Consider the following 20,351-nt stretch of genomic DNA (forward strand, 5'->3'; position numbering starts at 1 on the left):
ATGCAGGGTCAGTCTTCTGCAGAATGCATTCTTTTACTTTTGATACTGTAAGCACATTTTGCTGATAATCCCTCTGTAGTTTGGATGCAAGCGTTTCTTGTAAACAAGTATTTTCACATTGTTGTACTGATACTTTCACTTACTACTCTTCCACCAGTGATTATTATGCAGGTCTCGATGTGAAGAAGGCTGACACGCATCATTGGAAGAGCACCCACTAGATGGAGCTATTGTAGGCCAGGGATGTAGGACGTTTGGGCTCTGCTGAGTTCAATCTGGCCAGCCTGTGCAGCTTGTCAGAATGCAGAAATAGAACAGATAAACACATATAGCAAAACTGTTGTAAAAATAAATGACAGCGGGCAAGCCAATGGATTTGCTCTTATTGTGTTTCCCTACTGCTGTTGACATCAGGCCGATTTTACCCCTTGATCAAGCTTTTTGAGACCTCATCAAGTAAGATGAAAAACTCAAAAAGCTTCCATCATGTTTCTTGTCTTGGGCTCAAGTCAAAGGGCCAAAAAAAATTACACACTTATTCACCATATTTACAATAAATTTGCACTTGGGACTGAAAGCAGTTCTGCCCAGCAGGAACCACATGCTGGATGTTTACACTAAAACAAAATATAACTGTCCTCTCTTTCCACCACGTGTCCCTCCCTTGCTGAATGATTGTTGTTCCACTGCGCTTGCCAGTGGCTGTGCAGTGCACAGTGGCATCAGCCAATGGTGGAATCCTCTGGTGGCGTGTCTGGACTGGATCTCCTGTGAGGTTACACCACGTTGCCACTGTTACAGCAAACATTACACCCTGCCACAAAGTCTGACACATGTGTGGGATTTCACTGTGTTAGAGAACAAGGAGAGAGGCTGCATAATCTGATGTCCGCCGCCCGCCTCACCTGCTTCCATTGCACTTAAAACAAAGCGACCTGCACCGCAGTACATCAGTCAGTACGTTGATTATTCAACGTTCGTCCATAATAAATAAAAAAAAAAGATAAACACATCTTCTTTGGCAAAGAAATTTAACTTAATTTTATTAAAATATTGAATAGACAACTTTCTCACCAAGTTCACAATAAAACGTTTAACCTCCTGAAAGAGACATGATAAACAAATACAAATTAGTTTCCAAATCATTTTAAATATTTAAGACAACCGCCAAATGTCCAGCTCATGATAACCAACCTATAGTGAGGACTGATGAGAATGTGTGTGTATCTACAGATTGGATTACTCAGAGCTATGAAGCCAATCTGTAGACTGGTGAAACATAACCATTGCTTTTGCTAAAATGTGCAAATTCAATTTTTCCGTCGTCGCTCATGCTCACTGTCTGACAGGCTAGAATTCCTCCAAAATGACCCACAAAAATAAAGACAGTTAAAAGAAGTCGAAAGACAACAACAACAAAAAAAAAGACAACAATTTCCCATATCTACTTCATTATCACTTAAGACAATGCAAAATCAACTACTGCTGTGCAACTAAATGGACTACATCCAACGGCTTTGTTTGTGATAACAAGAGGTGAATTGTGCAGGATCTTCGTCCAGGCTTTGTTTCCTCTTAAGGCATTTAAGCTTTAAAGGTCCTCTTCATCACGGCAACTAGATAGAAGGGTGTGCTTCACGTCACAGAACCCAAATCAAGAGAGACGTCTCGGTCTTCCTCTCGAGTTTCCTTCAGCGTCCATTTATCGTTGTCTTAGGTAGGTGTGCGTGCATGTATTTACAAATTTTACCAAATGCATTGCCACCGTGGAGCCTCTGCATACTTCTTAATACGTGCAGTGATAAGCAAGGCACCACCTCTTCATGTGGGCATCCCACTGCGATCCATCGTCACTCACTCCCTCCCACAGTGAATCTCAGAAGCGCTTCTTTCTGCACTTCCCTCTCTCAGGTTTTCCTTAACATATCTTATGGATTAGCGTGGGTTTATGTATGATTGCATGTGCATTTTTAGGTCTATATTGGCATCTGTATGTAGAGAATTTGGGCGTACTGAGCATTTGGACTATTTTGGATATTTCAAAGGGGGGGGGGGTAATGCTGTCCGAGCCTCTAGAAAACAGGCAGTCTGGTGGAGGTCAGAGTACAGGCATTGATATCCTCAGTGTGAGAAGCTCTGTGCAGGGACGGTTCTGAGGCACTGCGGTTTATCTTAGGGAGGGCATGCTGCAGAAGCTCAATGGATGACAAGATCTAAAAAAGTGCAGGAAAGAGGAAAAAAAGATTATTTTACAAGGAAATGCTCTTCGTTCATCCTGAAGTCAATTGCCAAGACAGTGGCTCACCTGCGGGAAAAGCGGCCTCTCGTCCTTGGACTTCTTGATGCAGTCGGCCACCAACCTTTTCATGGCTTTGGGGCAGTTCTTGTAGAGCTTACTGAGGTCTGGGGACAAATAGCCTCTTCCCACCATGAAGATAATCTGAGAGGACAGAGAAACAGCAGATGAGACCGAGGGATGTGTTGATCACATTTGAAAATGAGCTCAACTATTCATCGATGTCAGTCCGTCAGAGAGACACCTGATCAATCCTCAGTCAGCAGTCCACCTCAGAGATTCCATATAAATATGACCAGTGAGCCGAAGGCATCTAAAACACTGCACTGTGAAGGCATGAGTGCATGATGCTGCAGAGATCAAGGATGACAGCAGTACTCGATGTGCTTGCCAGGTCAGCTGAGCACAAAGCCACTCTACAGTTTCAAATTGGGGTAACACAGTGGATCATAACGTTACTTATGGGCACACTTTGTACAGCAACTTTAGCCAAATTTGAATACAGACGCGAGGAGCCAGACACGATCCAGACCAGGTCTTGTGGCCTGCGGGAGGACGAAAAACCACAGACACACACATAGGCACAGCCATGCACCCTTTTTCTCACACACCAACAGGGTTGTGTTACGGCATCTAAAATTAGGCCGGTGGCTCCAGGGTGCCCGCCTCTGTTCCACGGTGGGCCTTTGGCCAGCTCCACAACCCCCTTCAGACAGCGACCCAGTGTCTTTCCACCACCTTCTGGCCTGGGCTTGCAGCCTGACAGTGGGACCCAGGCGAGCTCAGACACACGCTTGATTGCAGGGTAGTAACCGTGTTTTAAATGACCAAATCTAACACTGCAGCAAAGAGTTGCAACCCTGAGGTTTTTGCAAATGTATTTGCTAAATGAAAACAATTACAGCATGTGGAGAACAAAATCACTGTTAAATATTGTCACCTAGACGCACTGCTGTACGACTGAACTACTGACATGCTGTATGACGTGTAAATGATGACACTTTACCTGATCTCTGTTTGCTGTCTGGGAGTACGGGAGCTCTCCCGTCATGAGCTCAAAGAGAACAATTCCATAGGAATAGACATCAGACTGGAAGCTGTAGGGGTTGTTATCCTGCATCCGGATAACCTCGGGAGCCTTTGGGCATCAAGACAAAAGGCAAACATGAGGAGTGACATTTTCTGCGTCTCATAGTTGTCTCATTGCTTCAGCGAAATCAAAGCTGTGCTACTGACCATCCAGAGAATGGATCCAGAAGGCTGCTCCACCTGGTGTGAGCCGCTCCATCTGGCCTTCACCGTAGCCAGACCGAAGTCCCCAATTTTCACCGTTAGCCCTTCATGCAAGAAGATGTCTAAGCTGCTGTCAAGGAATCACAGCTAAAACACAGCGAGGACACGCAGATCCTGACCAGTGTGAAGAATACGGTGCTGTTATCTTTGTCTTTATCTAAGTGCACATGCTGAAACAGCTGAAAGAAAGGATACTGTTGGACTTCATGTCACGATGGATGATGTTCTTCGCATGCAGATAGCTAAAAATGAAAACAAAAAAAAAAGGGGAAAGTAATTAGATGACATCTTGGCTCTTTCTGATGTTGTTTGTCATAAAAGCTCTGCTCGTTAGGACTCACTCCATGCCCTGAGCTGTCTGCCTGGCGATGTCGATCAGCTGGATTATCTTGAAGTTTGTCTCCAGGACGTGAATATGTTTGTAGAGGCTGCTGCCTTCACACCACTGCGTCACAATGGCCAGGTTGTCCTTCGTCATGTAGCCCATGAACAACAGGATGTTGACATGTCGTGTTTTTCTAGCAACCAGAGGCGACAGGGAAGAGGAAATCACCAAAACAAAGACAAGGCAGTTTGATTCGGTAAGAATTCAACAATTTTGCAGCTGTCAAAACAGCTGAAAACCCAGTGTCGTGTCTTACCTCAGGACTGCTACTTCGTTTCTGAATGCCTGGAACTGCTCTGGTGTGGGATCGGTCACCTTTAAAATCTTCACCGCTACATCGCCTACAACAAATACACTCTGCCTCAGTTACCGTTGACCCATAAAAACCACTCTAACCTCATATGAAAGGAAATGCCACACACACTCTGTTCTGATTTTCCAACCGTCTAGTTAGCATCGGAGTGGAAAGTGCAGTTTGAAAGTGTGAAAGCACTAGTAGTAGTTCCACCTGAAAGTGCCCTGCCCCATGTGAAACGCATTCCTACCATGCCATTTCCCTTTGTATACAGTTCCAAAGGAGCCGGAGCCGATGCGGGAGTGCAGATACACCTCACTGGCCTCGATCTCCCAGTAGTAACTAGAGTCCCGCTTGTCCCGGGGCCTCTGGATGAGCAGAAATAAAAAAAAAAGGGTGCAACTGATGTGAGACACACAAAATAAACAGTGCCAGTTATGATAAACCAGTCTTGTGTGGGGTAGGGTAGATTGCACCAACTGGTTTCAGAGTATTTATGTATACACACAACATACAAGCAAGAATGGAAAAAGCACTAGAAGTACTTAAGTAAAAATAACATTACTAAAAATGTACTCAGATAAAAGTCAAAAGTTGGTCAGCTGAAGTGCATGCTGGGTAAATGTTCCTGCGTTACGTTTTTAAGAGGGTCATATAATAAAACTATTAATTTGAGGACACCTTTACCTGAGGCTACAAAATATACAAAAAAGGCACAACAGTAATATTAGGCCACATAATATCAATAAAATTTAACACAGTCTTCCTCAGTCTGCTCCAAGCTAAACTTCTTTACTCCTTCAGCCCGGTTTTAAAAACATTTGAGCTGAAGGAGCCTCAGCAGTCACGACTGTGACACAGGTTGTGAAAAACAGCAGAAAAGCCTCATACCTCTCACTGAAGGCAGAAGCTGCTAAGTAAAAAGGTAGAAGCCACTGCTGGAGGATCCATCAAGAGCATCTTTTCAAGACCCAGAATGCATCAGGACAGTGAAAGTAATTCATTACTCCAACCAATGCCCACAAGACAAGACCTGGAACTTACTATTTTATTTTTCTCCTGAGTGTTGAAGGACGTGGCCCTCTCTCGCTGGGCAGGTGCGGGGGCTTTGGACTGGGACTGGGACCAGCCTGTCGGGCTCTGACTGGGGGAACTCCCAGCTTCAGGAATACAGAGAGAAAGAGAAGGAAGCAATTCAGGATGGAAGACTGGCTGTGCCCAAAATCATTTACTCCATACTATACCGGGAACTCTATTTAGAGGACTATAGCGTGTGTCAGGCGGGAAAACAACTTTTTTAGAAGCCACTAAATGGGATATAAGAATTCTCTCTAGACATTCGGCCAACATGAGAAAAAGACAAGCATAGACTCAACTATATGGTGAATACTGAGCCACTTTTGACACAACCTTTGTCCCAATTCTCCCCCTTCATGATTCCCCTTGCAACAGACTCACATGCAGATTACTCTTGCATTATGTTATTATTCAACGATGAGAAATTTCCGTTTTGCAGGGAGACGGAGGATTTAGAATTTTAACACCTGAATGCACAACAAAAAGGGGGGGTGGGGTTGGTGCGGCGAGGGTGAAGGGATGTGGCTCAAAAGTGCACGAAACGATGCTCATGAGTTGCAGAGCGAGCACTTACCCGAGTCATGATCACGCATCGCATCCTACGGAGACAAGAAACACAGAGCTCTGTCAGCGGGTTCAAACAGTAAAAACCACATGCTGCACTGTCACTCGTGCTTTGACTTCAACGCTAAGATGTGTATGCAGATAGCCTGTTTGCAATGCATGCCATTCAGACACTCTGCTTTCTAACCTTTTCTGGACTCTCGGATGAGGCCTCAACAAAAGACTGGGAGAAGTGCACAATACCTACTTTCCTCTTCAGCCAGAATCTATGGCACCAGGAGCTGGGGGAGGTATTCAGGCAGTCTAGCTACTCCCCAGCAGGGTACAATACGACAGACCAGTGAGGAAAAGGAGGAAAGGGGACACAGGAAAGGAAAGTGATGAAGGAGAGGTGGCAAGAGTGATGCCCAGGTTTCTACCTGGGCACGATAAAGGGAAAATATTCGACAAAGCATGCACAGCTAGTGAGCAGATTACGCAAGAACACTGGCAGTAAAAAAGCAGAAACTACAACTGAACAGGGGGAAGTCAAGTGTCGCACATTTAAAAAAAAAACAAAACACTAAAATAAGATGCCATCAGGGGAATTACACAAAAACAGGCTCAACCCTGTCCAGGTGGATGACTCAACGCAGAGGTAGATAAGAGGTAGAAAAGACGAAGGCAAAGATAGTTGGAATGCCTGAGATGTACATAGGAGGGCAAGATCACTCTCAGGCAGGGGATATTTTAGGAGTGGCTCGAACCTACAGGAGTACCCAAGGGGCCCATGTGGTGTGTAGTTACCTCAATCATGCTGCTGTCTACAGGCAGGGTGGTGCTAACCATGTGGACGTTGGGCGTGGAAGTGGAGCGCTGCCTCTGGGAGAGACCTCCGCTTGTGGGTGGGTAGGGCGTGGCGTAGTTGAAGGCATGAGGGGTGGAATATCGATGGGCTGAGCTGCGAAGGTGCAAAAGGATCAAATCTTAAGACGATGCGGCTATTGTTCGTCTAGCTCTTGCGTCAGTGCCTCAAAATGACACACAGCGCTGACATTTGACAAGAGAGGCAAACAGAGTTCCGCGACTTCTTTGTAAATGGACGGCCGTGGGGTGTGGCGGTGGTTGGTGCAGGAGCTTAATGGTTTCATTTCAGTCATTTTCTCTCACTTTCCCCTTTCAAGTGTTGTGTGTTTACGCTGTGCCATCAACAAACTGCGACCACACACGCAGAATCAATGAGAAGCCAGCAAGTACAACTGAAGAATGGCACTGTGAGGAAGTAGTTATTGGTTAATTTTATTGTGACCTTCCTCTTATCCCTTTTTTGGATATCTTGACACTGTAGCGGTATTCTGCCCCTGGTGTTTGCCAAGATCAGTATTGGCTCAGATGAAGAGTACAAAGCTCACCAGCCAAATATGTTAATCTGCAAACAATCCAAACGCTAGTCTGACTTGAGATGTTCGCTTTCACAAGCACAAAAGCTAATCATAACAAGTTAACATATCCAAAAACACGTGAACAAGAACAATGCCTCGTGTGCATAAATAAACTCTGAATTTAGCCAGTGCGCTCGGTAAACCTCCTTTTACTGGACGTATAACTGCACTGTACTGGAGCCGCTGGTTAAAATGGGGACAGTGGAACTCCAGCTAAATGAAGCATATATAAACAGAGATCATATTAAATCACACTTACGGCCATGGGGTGCACTCCCCGAGAACAATCCCCCCTTTTGGCAACACAAAAACTTTGTTTCAAAAGAGTATTTGAGATCGCTCTGCATGGAACAACTTAATACTTTGTGAGTGCTAATTTGGCAGCTCGGAGTGCTTTTTGACCATTTTAAGTGCTCCTGAAACAACAGGCCCTTTTCACGCCTGTCGTTACATCAGCACTTGGACTGGTAAGCCCCCATAAAGCTGAGGACGTCATTAAAAACAGGATTTATTTCAATTCAGATTAAGCTTCTTTACAAATGAGAACACAACCACAACTGTGTTGCCATCAAGCAGGACGTGTAACAGAAAATGACAACGATGACGGCTCCTTAAACCGCTATTTACAGATCGGACACCTCCACGTTATTCTCCAGTAACCCTTTCTGCTTTGTCAGTGGCCAAGCAGCACCCCGATCATTAGCTCTCCTTACAACACCCAACCACAAACTAGACTAAACGATCCATGCAGAGACACTATAGTGGGTGACACACCATCGAGCACTTCAGAGCATCACTCTGGACAAAATCAGCATCAAACGGCACCAAGTGTGCTAGACAGCCGGGCTGTCTAGTAGCTGTGGAACCCCTTTCTATGTGCGGTTATTAATGTGTCGCATGCACACAAGGAAGCACAGGGACGTGCACGCGGATAACACGCCACATGCTACACACTGCTCTACTGATGTACAGGTGGTGGTGACACACCGATATGCAGCAATACACCAGCAAAGAAGAGGAAGAAGAGGACTGCTGGCAAGTAAACAATGCTGGGTTGAAAATACTTTTTAAAAATTGGCCTTTCAAATGTTTCATGAGGAAGTAAACGCATTCGTTAGAGCACAAGGACACACACAATGCATCTTGGTGAGTGACGCTGAATGTAAACATTAACTTTTGTTTGTTTACAAGAAAACTCCACAGGCCACCTTTCAAAAAGAAGAAGAAGAAGAAGTAATTTCACTCTTCTCTCCTCTGGTCGCAGAAGGCGAAGACTCAATGCAGCAAAAGCGTTTTCAATCCACAGGCGGACAATAACTGAAGTACTGGAGGTAAACTATCCATCTTAGAATAATAAAAACACTGGACGGATGAATTATGGATAGATCGTAAAAAGAAATTTTTCTTCACCTTGGAAACCGTGTTAAGGATTCCCTCATTCGTCGGGACGTGAGCGGGGGCAGAAACGGGGCACCGCTATCACCGGGCGTTGGACACAACCTGAGGACAGAGAGCGAGAGACGGTGAATCTCCCACAGTGAATGTCTGCGTGCTGAATCGAGTAACAGCCGAGCGCTGAAGACAATAGCTGTCAGGTGAAAGGGCTTATCTCTTCACTGTCTATGATATGGATCTTTTAATGATTACTGTTGGCCCTGCAGCCTGCATGCAAATCAACACGAATAAGCCGCTATTCTCAGCGCGAGTATGCAAAACCATATATATGAGTTTAGACCTGATCAGAAAACCTGTAGTATCGGCTGAACTTGCTTTGTCTATTTTTATCTCAATACCCCATTTTCTGATGCACAGTGAACCTCCGAACTGGCTGGATTAAGGAAAGTGTTGTTACAGAGTGTGCTAACATTTCAGTGATGGCTTCTTTACATTATGCTCTCATGTGAAGGCGAAGACACTTACAGGAGTTGTCGGATGTTGCTCCAGTCTACACACATCGTGGGCACTTTGGTGCTACAATGCTCATGGAATTTGTAGCCGCAAGTTTGGCAACGGAAACCGTTCAAAAGAAACTTCTGGCAAATGTCACAGAACGCTAGTTTCAGATATGTTTTCCGAACCTGAGAATGACAGAAAGAAAATGCGTCAACAGCTTAATTCCACAGTGCACGGCTGTGTCACGTTCGGGCCGCGATGAGGACGCCGGTGATTCCACCAGACGCGCCACGGCGTGCTTCAGAGACATCCCAGAGGTGGTTCTCCACTCTGCTCCGCTTAAAATACGCGCCTAGTCTATTTCTGAGGGAAGACAGCAGATCGAGGTGGGCAGGAAGTCACACACAGAAATAGCATAGAGCATCCAGTCATTTTTCAAAATAAAACAACCTGTGCCGATTCCCTGTTTGTAAAAACAGCCAAAACAAAAGAACCCATTTCACTGTGTAGCCTAATTACCCATGGAGGATTACAAAAAATCTAGAATTAAAAAGAAAATCTACAAAATCTGAGCAAGCAGGCAACACGCTCCGCTCCTGAAAAGCGTCTGGCTGCGGTACGAAGCTGGAGGACGGAACAAAACCGCGCTGTAGATGCGACACTGTAGCGTCGAGTCTGGTGGAATCAAGGCAGAATTCTTTCGCAGTGACTTCTTTTTACCAGTGTGAGGAAGTCATAAAGTACTCACAAAATTATGTGTCGTCAAGGGAACATGATCTAACACCTCCACCAGGAGCTCTTCCCCAATCAGAGAGGTGGAGTCAGTATTCCAATCCATCCGGAATTTTCTGCTGTCACAAAAACGGACGAAAGACTTCACATGAGTGGATATCAAAGCAAGCAAATTAACTGCGGCAGATAAGAATGGGATTTATTCAATCTCTGATCTTATTTCCCTGATTTCAAACCCACCTCCTCTGTTCCGGATGCAGCCGGAAGACGGCGCAGCACTGAGGCTGCAGACCTCGCACCTTTAACGCTTTAATCAGGCAACTGTGCAGAGTCATACCTGGTCGCACGTTTACCTGAGGGACAAAAAAAGAAGGATTAATTCCTCTCTTGCATGCCAGGATGTAAGCTGCTCCATACGCCTTTAGGTAGCTGCGTATCAATGCACTATTTCTGCAGCCTCACTGGATGTCTGGAAATCAGCACGCCATCTATTACAGGCCGAAAAGAGCAACTCACCACAGTGCGCTGCTGGTTCGGGAGGTAGACGCGGATAGTACTGCTAGTCTTGGAGTCGGGCATCTTGCTGTCATCTGAGGAGCGACGTTGGCAGGGAAAGCCCTGGACCATGGTTGGTGAAAGGCACGGGCCCTCGAATGCAGAGTCCTTCATTCCGAAGCCGTTGCTCAGGGTCTTCCACGCTCCCTGGAGGTGCTCCATTAGTAAAGCCAAGTGCTCGCAATGGTCTGAAAAAAGAAAAACAAAACACGAGGAGTATGAGTCGGCCGAATGCCTGAAAGATCACATCAACAACTGACTGTGTAATCAATATTACATTAGCTCTCTTGAAGGAAGGACCCTTCTCTGGAAGGATACTGGTGGTGCGCAGATTCAAAGTGTAAAAGTAATTAAGTCCATTTTTCCGTCAGTCTTTCTGAGGGTACATAACACTTTAAACTGATATTTCCTGCCCAAATTCTTATCTTTCGGTAAGTTTCTCTTTCTTTCGAGTAGTTTTTTTTTTCCCCTTTCCGCTGAAAAAGCTGCTGTGGTTGGCTTGAATGCACGTCAGGAGGCAAAAGGTTCCAACAGCGAGACGTTTTCACAGCCAGGAAATAAAGCAGCAAACTAACGATAGGTTTGGGTTGCATCATCGAGAACTCGTTTGGTGTAATCTCTGAACATAATCTCACCAAGTGCAAACAGCCCCCCTGGATGATGGTGAGATTACAGCCTTTGCATGGTTATGTCCGTGTGTTCACAGCAGGCCTTTCAGAGGTGTCACAGGAAAAGTAAAGGGACCGTTTAGTGGTCATCAAACTCTGAGCTCAGCCCTTCGCTATATCAAGTGACAGTAGTACTTTTAAGAATACTACATGTGATTTTCTTGGCAGCAATTGTCTTTTTTTTTCCTTTTCATTTGAGAGGGAGCCGCAGAGCAATGCAGACAAGCTAATCCAGGAGAAGCTCAGGCCACCACAGAGGTCGGTCATGTTATTTACAGTATATGCTTTCAGCAGACTCCTTCTTCAGCGCCACACGACCAAAACTCAACAGCCTGTAACGTACAGGACAGGTATAAGTACAGGTCTTATGAAATAAAGGAAAAGAATACTGGTAAACTAAATCAGGACATACAAAAAACACAAAAAAACGTATAACTCAGGCTGCTCGTGCTCATCACAAACAAATATGCTCCCTCTTGTGCTCTGCTGCTTTGTTTTCAATACAAACTGTGAGGCATATATATATCTGTGTGTGTGTGTGTGTGTGTGTGTGTGTAATATATATAGAGAGAGACAGAGAGAGAATAACATAATTCTGCAGAAGGAAAGTAAATCTAATCCAGATAAAACAACTAATGTGGAATGAATTTATGCCACATCAGATGTCTTTGAGCATTAATTCAGCTAGTTTTCTAATAAATCAGATCTTGTCCTCCACACACACATTAAAGTTTCACTGATTCTTAGTCCTCATATCCAGTGTGTTTACTTTCACCCTGCAAAACTCCCAATTACCTCTGGTGTGTCTTATACAAGGAGCTGTTAACGCCGGAGAGATGATTTACTGCGGTTAGTGGTTAGCTGTCACAGCAGACATGCCGGCATGTCAATAGCAGAGAAAAGCAGGAGCCCGGATCATTGCGGGTCTCCCAACCCCTGTCCCACCATGCTGCAGGACTTGTGTTCACAACAAGTGCTGTGATCCGTCCAAAAAAGGGTATCAAGAGAAAGAATGTGAAATCCACGATAATTAGACTTTACTCCCGTCTGCTTGGATCTGTTGCGCGTAACAGGTCAGTCTGCATAACGCAGTCAGCTTTACAAAGCCAGTGTCGGGTCCACATGAGAGCTTCTGTCCCTTGACTGAAGACTGCAAAGGCATAAAAGTAGGTGAGATCAATGTCAGCAGGTTAGCGTATGTTGGGAGAGATCGGCGGACACTAAACTGACTTCTGAACGCCTTCAGTAGCTCCAACTTCACACTAATCGGACCAGTAAAGTAACCCCGCAGCCCAATGCGTGCACGATTTGCACAACTAAAGCAGCTATTAGTAGCTACGTGTGTTTTCAGGCGGCTTGGTGGACCCACTTATTGCTGTGAAATTGCCTGGAGGCCCTCAGAGGCGAACTATATCGCTAAACTTCACTGCACAAGCTCGATCCACCCTCCATTCAAATTTCACTTGTCCAAACGATGCAGGTCTCGGTGGTGTGTCTTAAGGAGAAGCTGTTGAACAGTCGGAGATAGAGTTTCAAACACGATTCAAAGAGCAGCAGACGCTGGGAGCCAGCAGCCTGTGTTTGCTTACCAAGAGAAGTTAGGAAAGTTGTGCTCCGCCATAACTTCAGGAAAAAGTGGCGTCGGTGACATCATCATATTTGCAACGCATTCAAAGAAAAAAGGGGAAAAAAAGTCGACGTCGGAAAAGAAATCGTTTCAAACTATCTTGCATCCGATAAATGTCGCAATAATGTAAGACGTGAAGGTCATAGGCGGGTCTCTTTTACGAGCCTCCAAACACAACAGAGGAAAAGTTTGATCTGCCAGCAGCGGCGGACGCGAAAAAATCCGTCGGACCCTCAAAGTGACACGACGAGGGATATTCTTCAAGTCCCGTGAAGCACTTTCAAATTAAAACTCCCGTCCAGCGGCTCGCCAGCGCGTCGCTTTACCGATCAATATTTACGTTGTTCGGGGGAAGGTGCAGAGGTCCGAGTCGGTGTCGTGCGTCCGTCTGACGCCAGTGATTGAAACAGGACCTTGCAGTCATAACAAGAGTTGCAAGCATCACTCAGACTGCGCAACTACAGCGCACATAGAAGCCCTCCCACTCCGCTGAAACCGTTGTTTTTTGTTCAGAAAGGATCAGCTGCATGTTTTCAAATGTCGATTTCTTAATATATGACCATATTTTACATGCATCGCTCCTATATCTGGTCTTGTGAGGTGGCCCACGCCGCCGATTCGCTCATACTTGCAAAGGTTGGTTTAAATTCGCAAAACTAATGAGTATGAAACATTAGCATAGTTTTAATTCACATTTGTTAAAATATTAGTTGCAACCGTGTCTTTTGAAAAGCAAAAAACGGCCTACTACCGGTTTGGAGCGCAGGAGAAATCCATTGTTCACTACCAGTGCGCCATCATCTGGCGATAGGAAGACAGTGCAACCCTGTTGAAAATGATCCTGGAGCTGACCTGACGTCCCCTTTGGTCATGTCACATTTCACATATCTGCTCAGAAAGGGACAACTTGTACTATGGCATGCAGGCTATAGTAAAGATAACAGTTCAACCAAAGGGAGGATATTTTTTTAAATTAGCAGAAATGCATCATCCTTTAGTTTATGTGGATTTGAAATGTTTTCAAACGTCCAAACAGGCTGAAACACAAGCTTTTGTCAGCCAAAAACACACCTTGTTCTTTTCCCTGAAACAGCACATTTGTTAAGAGGTGCCCTCTACACTCACCATGTGTTCACCGTCTCTGTGACATCCCGGTGGTGGTGGTGGTGGTGGTGGGGGTCCCCTGAGATACCATAATCACACACAGGTCCTTTCAGTTGACACCATCTGAGAATAAAACAGCTTCATCAATATGCCCTGATGGCTTCAACATACATTGTTTCCATAGAGCAGCAGCAGACAGTTTCAGATAGATATCTAAATCACAAACCCACGTTACATCCCTGCGTCGCTTTCATTCCACCCATCCAAGTTCCCAATTTAGAATACTTTTCTGAAAATAGCATTTTCAAATAGATACTCCATCTTACAAACAACAGAAATGCCAAATACTGTATTCTGTGAGGATGAGGGCAGGGCTTTGTCATTGTGGAGCGTTTTAAGGTACTCCACCCTACAAGCTGCAGTCTCACTGTATTTCAGTCAGTGTGGGATATTACGGTGATACACCTCTTAATCAGTTCAAAATGATGCACCGCAGGTTGTGATATTTCCCCTGTTTTGTTTTAAAGGCTGTGAGCTGTAGAATGAGGACCACAGGAAATAACAATTGCCATCCCGGAGTCTTCCAACGAAAGCCACCTTAAGACTGAGATGAATGCATCTTTCCCACTTATTGATCTGACTGAGCACTCAGGCCAGTTAGTTGAGATGCTTGCAGCTCACATGGATTGTTGTCCGTCACTTCTCTTGTATTAAAAATATGATGTAATCAGGACTCATTGAGGAAGAGGGTTCTGCATCAGAGTTACACAATAATGTGTATGTGAAATCACCATTCACAAACACACGTGCACCACTGTTTGTTTTGACCATTGGTTGTTTTAGGCCCATTTAAACTCTCATCCCAATTCCAGACATTTGATTGCTCAGAGTACAAGATTCTGGTGTACTTAGGTCTGTTTCTCAAGCACTACAAATTCACCTTTTACTTAAACAGCATATATACTTTTCCAGCTGACTGGTTAAATTTAACCAGTAACACTGGTAGCTCTCACTGAGTTCCTGATACAGACATCTCTATACAAGGTGCTGCACCAATTGTTCTGCTTCTGAGACATGGACTTTGAGACACTGCAGGTACTGCCATTGATTTAATTAAATAAAACTGTGGATGTGTCAGGAAAGTTAGCTGAAAGGGGTTACAGGAAAGATTAGGGTTGTGGCAGCACAGCCTTAGCACACAATCTCATATGACTCGGCTCTTAAAGTTGCGCACAGAAACCAGTATCTTTACATGCAGATTCATTTCAAGTTAAAAAAAAAATAAAAATAAAAAAATTAATAATGATCATATGAAACTGTTTCAAGTTTCATGTTATATGTATATATATGTATATATAAACCTTTTTTTAAGTTATGACATAGAAAGGAATGAAATACAAATTTAAAAATCAAAACTGTATATGTATGTATATGTATGTACACACACACATTCTATACAAGAGGGTACAGTGTTTTTCAGTATTGCACATTGGATAAAAAAAAAGTATGCAGCAGTATAGACAAATATTATTGCTAATTGAAAAAATGTAAAAATTGTTCAGGGAATGGAGAATTGCACATGGGTTTGGACTTTCACATTATTGTTTTTTTTTTAGTAGCAGACGTAGTAACAATTGTAGTATAAGTATAATGGTATTAGTACATTCCGTGATGTTTATAATCTAATGACGTTTTGAATGCTACAAATCGAATGGGTAAAAAGAGGCCAGTCGATTTATGGAAAATGGATCCGTATCAAAGATTGGCTGATTCATAGAGGCGGTGTCCAGACATCAACGTGTGTGATTGGGTGTTTATGGGGTGCTCGGCCAATGACCATGCAGATTTCTACTGGATACTGTGAATGACAATTCAGGAACTCTCGCTCACACCGCATGTAGCGCAAAGAAGGAGGCGTAAACACTGACATAGTTAGGTAGCCAGCAAGGTAAGCATTAAAACAGCATAAAAATGTATTTAATCAGGAGATGTTGTGTATGTGTAAACTGTGACATTACGACACGTTAGAGTCGACCAGAACGGAGAATTTGACGCTCGGTCGGGGTTCTTCTGTAAAAACGCACTGCTTTGGCCTGGTCGCTCTAATGGAGCGACGGATTCTCAGTCCGGCCTGCTAATGCTAGACCGTTACAACGACTTTGGCGTGTGCGCCCTGCGCGGGAAATTTTGCTTTTATGGTATATTCGCTTGAATATCCGTCAGAAACCGTGTACAGTAAACCCTCATCACTACACGCGTTGAATCGACACGTTCCTGTTAGACAAAGAAGACTAATCGTCGACTGAACCGTGTTTATTAGTCGTGGTCGTGAGGTGGTCCGCTAGCGTGTGTTAGCCAGCAGCGGCAGTACCGTTAGGATCTGGCGAGTGCGCAGAAATATCAACGTGACTAGGCCGACGTTAGCGGAGCTTCAACCTTTGGCATTTCATTCTGTTTTGCTACCGTAAAAACATATTGGGAGGCGTTGTGTGGTTTACTTACCTACGAGTGGATGTTCCGCAGGTGCTTTTAATACGAGTCGAGTTTCCTTTATCTTTGTTTGACACGGGGCTTGGTATTTAAGCAGATGTTAATTGTAACACGATGCGCCTGGACTGCCCTCTGGAGCTAGCTTTCCCTGTTAGCATACAACCCACAGCATGGCCGTCTCTGTAGTAGTCAGTGGCCTGTAGCACTAAAATTAACCAAATCACAGGGGATAATCAAAACTCAGCTGTCTGTACTCCAGTGCAAATAAGCTATCATGTGTTGAATATTGGAGCAACATAATTAAGCGGTTCCCTGTTATATAAGATAGAAATATAGGCCTGGCGTGGAATTGGAGGACCCGTTATTCGAATTGGAAGCAACAAGTTAGCCTCTTCCACAAAGGTAACGTTTACTTCAAATGTAGATGTCTCGTATTGTTAGCCTTCGTCGTCTTTTGGGTGCTAATGGCGAGGAGCTTGATTAATCATTAACCCACATTCTTCTTGACTTGATGTCTTTAGCACTGTCAGCAAACAGAAGTTTGGCATCGCATCATGTTTCCATTGACGAAATCGTGTAAGTTAGCTTGGTAGTTAGTTGTAGTCTGATGGCCAATGATGATTAGACACCGCAGCTGAAATTTATTCCATTTGGTCGTAGATTAGATTCCCCGGTAGTCACCAAGCTAAACTGACACCTGCAGTACTGGTGTGTGAGTTGTGTGCTGTTACTTGGCTCTGACATGAAGAATTGTGTAAAAGTAATAGAGTTTATGTTGACAATTTTATTATGCACATGATCAGGCCATTCTGGATGACATAGCACTCATTGTGTACACTGGCTGCACCAAACAATCCCATCAGCTGTTCATTTACTGTTTTGCACCAGTGCAAACGGCTGCATCAGCTAAAAGGAAAGATTTACTGATCAACAGGCGTTTATACTAGATATGACAAATAGCATAATATGTGTGTGCGAATGCAAAAGCTCATTATGTCTCGAAGTGATTTTATAAGAAGTTCTAACAGATTTGGCTACCAGTGACAAGATTAATATGCCTGGTCAGTGCTTATAGGTTTTAACATCACACTAAGCAGCTTAATTGTTTGAGAGGCCGCATTCAAAACTTCATTTGACCTGGCATCCATGTGCTCTCATATTTGCCTGTGACATGTGTGATTATAATGTACAGGTGCGTAACTGGGTTACTAAAAATATGATACGGCATTCTGTCAGCTGGAATGCACGTGCATGCATTTTCAGAGAGGCTGGCCTATTAGGGGGCCAAAGCTGAATTCATTCAGCACAAAACCAGGTTGAAAAATGCTGGTGCGCACCAAGATAATATTATCTTCCTTTGTGTGTTTGGTCAGAAAGCCCAGTGAGATGGACAGCTGAAAAAGAGTTTCTTGCACCCAGTGTAGACTGTGTGGGAGTTCAATTATGTATGTAGAGATTTTATTAGGAGCTTTTGTTAACTAATATGTGCTTCTTTTTTTTTTTGTCTAGATAATGGAGTTGGGCAGCAACAGCGAGTGCTTTGGATGTGGCCGCTCTGGGCATTGGATTAAGAATTGCCCCAATGCCAGCGGTTCACGTGCACGCAGCAGCAGGGGTCGGGGACGAGGCAAGGGTACTATGTTCTATTAAGGCCACATTCTGTAGATAATAGTTAATAACTTGGGTTACAGATGGGTCTCAGCAGAGCACTCCTGATGGAGCACATTAATTTGAGGAGAAACACTTGGACAACTGTAAATTGAAACTTTGTAGTATTAATTTTAGAAGCCTTAAATTCTTAATTTTAGACATTATGTTTTCAAGGTTAGGAAAATGCTTGAATTTGAATATAATCCTTTAAAATGCTTGATTTTTCAACAATCTGGTGTTTCATCTACACATCACTCATGTAAACTAAATTTTCTTTATATTTTGAAATGAAACAATCCAGTCACATTTTGTCTCTTGTTGAAATTAGCAAGCATTAGTTTGATAATCATGATCAGTCAAAGTTAATATGAAGAGCTGGAAAATAAAGTGATTATTTATGTATATGTGTATCCACTACTGCATTTATAGTAATAATAATTTAAATGTGATGATTAAGCTCTCAAGAGACTGGAAGTTTTTCATTTAGTTAACTTCAAAGTGCTTGAATTTTACTGTTGCTGCACAAACATTGTCTTTCTGTCGTTACAGAGCTTTTCTGTTATCGGTGTGGAGACCAAGGACACATGGCCCGGGACTGTGACCAAACTGAGGATGGTGTGCATTGCAGTTGTATTTCTTCTGTTTCAGTTGTAGTTAGTTGGTGTCAGGTGGTGTTTTCTTAGAACACTGTTACAGATGTACTGACCGCATTTTGATTTCCATGGTACCCCTCGCAGCATAGTATTTGTAAGATTTAATATTTATTTCTCACCAAATTTCTCTTAATTTAACAGTAATACATTTTGACAGACTTTTTTTTTTTTTTCTCCTGTTCAGCGTGCTACAACTGTCACAGGAGTGGCCACATTTCCCGGGACTGCAAGGAACCCAAAAAGGAGAGGGAGCAGCTCTGCTACACCTGCGGCAAAGCTGGCCACATGGCCCGTGACTGTGATCATGCCAACGAGCAGAAGTGCTACTCTTGTGGTGGGTTTGGCCACATCCAGAAAATCTGCGATAAGGTCAAATGTTACAGGTGAGTCTTCAGTTTTGGTCCTTTATTTTCTTTTAGCTTCTGGGCCATCGTGTTTGGCATTCTGTATGAAATGATTTAAAATCCCTGTCTCTTCTCTCTGACATTTAAGTGAGCTTATTGTGTTCCTGGTTTAATTCTTGTGCTTTTTTGTCTTCTGAAACCGTCAACCCCCCCACCCCACCACACCCCACCCCACCCCATCCCATCCCATCCCATCCCATCCCACCCCCCCAGGTGTGGCGAGATTGGTCACGTTGCTGTGCAATGCAGTAAAGCCAGCGAGACTAACTGCTACAACTGCGGAAAGGCAGGCCACCTGGCAAAAGACTGCACCATTGAAGCCAGCGCATAATCAGTGCCCTCTGTTGCCCCTCCTTTTTTCAGATTGATGGTTGGTTGTATTATTTTCTCTGAATCCTCTTCACTGGCCAAAGTTTGGCTAACAGAGGCTAGTCCCAGGCCAGTGAGCCTCTCGACATGAAACACAATGAAAGGGGTGAAAAAATATCTTTCTGCATTCAATACAAAAATGTTTTAGTTTGGTAGCAGTGTTATGTATAATGCTTTGTTAAAGAGCCCCCCTTTTCAAGCCACTGGTGAACAGAGATGAATAAATGGGACTAAACATATGGGAATCTATAGGACCTCTGAGCTTGTGGAAGAGAGCCTCAGTAAAATGAGAATAGAAGAAGGGAGTAAATGGAAACCGAACTTCCATGTATGGTTATTTTGGTTTGTTTTAGTGGGATGAGTTGGCCAAGAGAGTATGACATGGAAACCGCTCATAACATGATGCATTTCAGCCCTACAAGCAGCTAAGCGGGCGATAACAAACTACATGTTATATTGCTAAGATATAAAAATTTTGGAGGTATTGAAAGAAACACGTTCTTTTATAGAAATCTGTTTACAATTTAAATATCACTTGGTAGACCAAGGTATACTTTTACTTTTAAAATGGCTTTGAATTTTTTTTGTTTGTTTGTTTGTTTTCTTTTTTTTTGTTTTATACCTTGGCAAAATTTAGCATCAAGAACAGTCGTCAGAACAGCAGAATTAGGAGTTATTTGGGAATGAAATGTTTTCACAGAAATCAAAATGTTATTTTTGTACAATATCACGTAGACTACTGTATAAATACCATTTGCTTGTACTCAGTTTTTAAGTCGGAAGGAAAGTGCAACTGAAGTCCTAGAAAATAGAAATGTAATTTTAAACTATCAATAAAGCTGGAGGAGCACCGGGAAGAGCTGTTGTCTGATTTC

The 20,351-nt window shown here is 43.7% G+C and overlaps 2 protein-coding genes across 9 annotated transcripts; one reads left to right on the plus strand and one right to left on the minus strand.

Moving 5' to 3' along the window:
- Positions 1-1,019: 1,019 nt before the first annotated feature.
- Positions 1,020-16,543, minus strand: raf1a (Raf-1 proto-oncogene, serine/threonine kinase a). 6 transcript variants are annotated; one of them, XM_076740217.1, is made up of 19 exons: positions 16,413-16,543; positions 13,932-14,033; positions 10,473-10,699; positions 10,197-10,309; positions 9,973-10,075; positions 9,252-9,409; positions 8,742-8,831; positions 6,697-6,850; positions 6,098-6,217; positions 5,921-5,945; positions 5,314-5,429; positions 4,520-4,637; positions 4,231-4,315; positions 3,931-4,107; positions 3,785-3,831; positions 3,533-3,651; positions 3,303-3,434; positions 2,306-2,440; positions 1,020-2,213 (listed from the first exon to the last, which is right to left on the minus strand). In XM_076740217.1, the coding sequence occupies exons 3-19, from the start codon at positions 10,671-10,673 to the stop codon at positions 2,073-2,075; spliced, it is 2,034 nt and encodes a 677-aa protein (XP_076596332.1). In that variant the 5' UTR covers positions 10,674-10,699; positions 13,932-14,033; positions 16,413-16,543; the 3' UTR covers positions 1,020-2,072. The 6 variants fall into 6 exon arrangements, with proteins under 6 accessions (XP_076596332.1, XP_076596331.1, XP_076596333.1 ...); XM_076740216.1 differs by lacking the exon at positions 16,413-16,543 and adding an exon at positions 14,137-14,224; XM_076740218.1 differs by lacking the exons at positions 13,932-14,033; positions 16,413-16,543 and adding an exon at positions 12,769-13,504 and having other exon boundaries at positions 9,973-10,072.
- cnbpa (CCHC-type zinc finger, nucleic acid binding protein a) lies at positions 15,774-20,333 on the plus strand. 3 transcript variants are annotated; one of them, XM_076740227.1, is made up of 6 exons: positions 15,803-15,858; positions 16,922-16,976; positions 17,910-18,033; positions 18,600-18,665; positions 18,888-19,086; positions 19,321-20,333. In XM_076740227.1, exons 3-6 carry the CDS (start codon positions 17,913-17,915, stop codon positions 19,436-19,438), a joined length of 504 nt encoding a protein of 167 aa, XP_076596342.1. In that variant the 5' UTR covers positions 15,803-15,858; positions 16,922-16,976; positions 17,910-17,912; the 3' UTR covers positions 19,439-20,333. The 3 variants fall into 3 exon arrangements, with proteins under 3 accessions (XP_076596341.1, XP_076596342.1, XP_076596343.1); XM_076740228.1 differs by lacking the exon at positions 15,803-15,858 and adding an exon at positions 16,717-16,802; XM_076740226.1 differs by lacking the exon at positions 16,922-16,976 and having other exon boundaries at positions 15,774-15,858.
- The last annotated feature ends 18 nt before the right edge of the window (positions 20,334-20,351 follow it).

Source organism: Chaetodon auriga, chromosome 10, assembly GCF_051107435.1.
Source record: "Chaetodon auriga isolate fChaAug3 chromosome 10, fChaAug3.hap1, whole genome shotgun sequence".
NCBI lineage: Eukaryota > Metazoa > Chordata > Actinopteri > Chaetodontiformes > Chaetodontidae > Chaetodon > Chaetodon auriga.

Bases quoted from the DNA above. Each gene is read 5' to 3' on its own strand.
- raf1a (XM_076740217.1), bottom strand. From the start codon at position 10,673: ATGGAGCACCTCCAGGGAGCGTGGAAGACCCTGAGCAACGGCTTCGGA. The intron at 6,218-6,696 runs GTAACTACACAC...GCTGGGGAGTAG, and splicing joins TAGACAGCAGCATGATTGAG to CTAGACTGCCTGAATACCTC. The intron at 4,316-4,519 runs GTAGGAATGCGT...TATTTGTTGTAG, and splicing joins ATACAAAGGGAAATGGCATG to GCGATGTAGCGGTGAAGATT.
- cnbpa (XM_076740226.1), top strand. From the start codon at position 17,913: ATGGAGTTGGGCAGCAACAGCGAGTGCTTTGGATGTGGCCGCTCTGGG. The intron at 18,034-18,599 runs GTACTATGTTCT...CTGTCGTTACAG, and splicing joins GGGTCGGGGACGAGGCAAGG to AGCTTTTCTGTTATCGGTGT. The intron at 18,666-18,887 runs GTGTGCATTGCA...TCTCCTGTTCAG, and splicing joins CTGTGACCAAACTGAGGATG to CGTGCTACAACTGTCACAGG.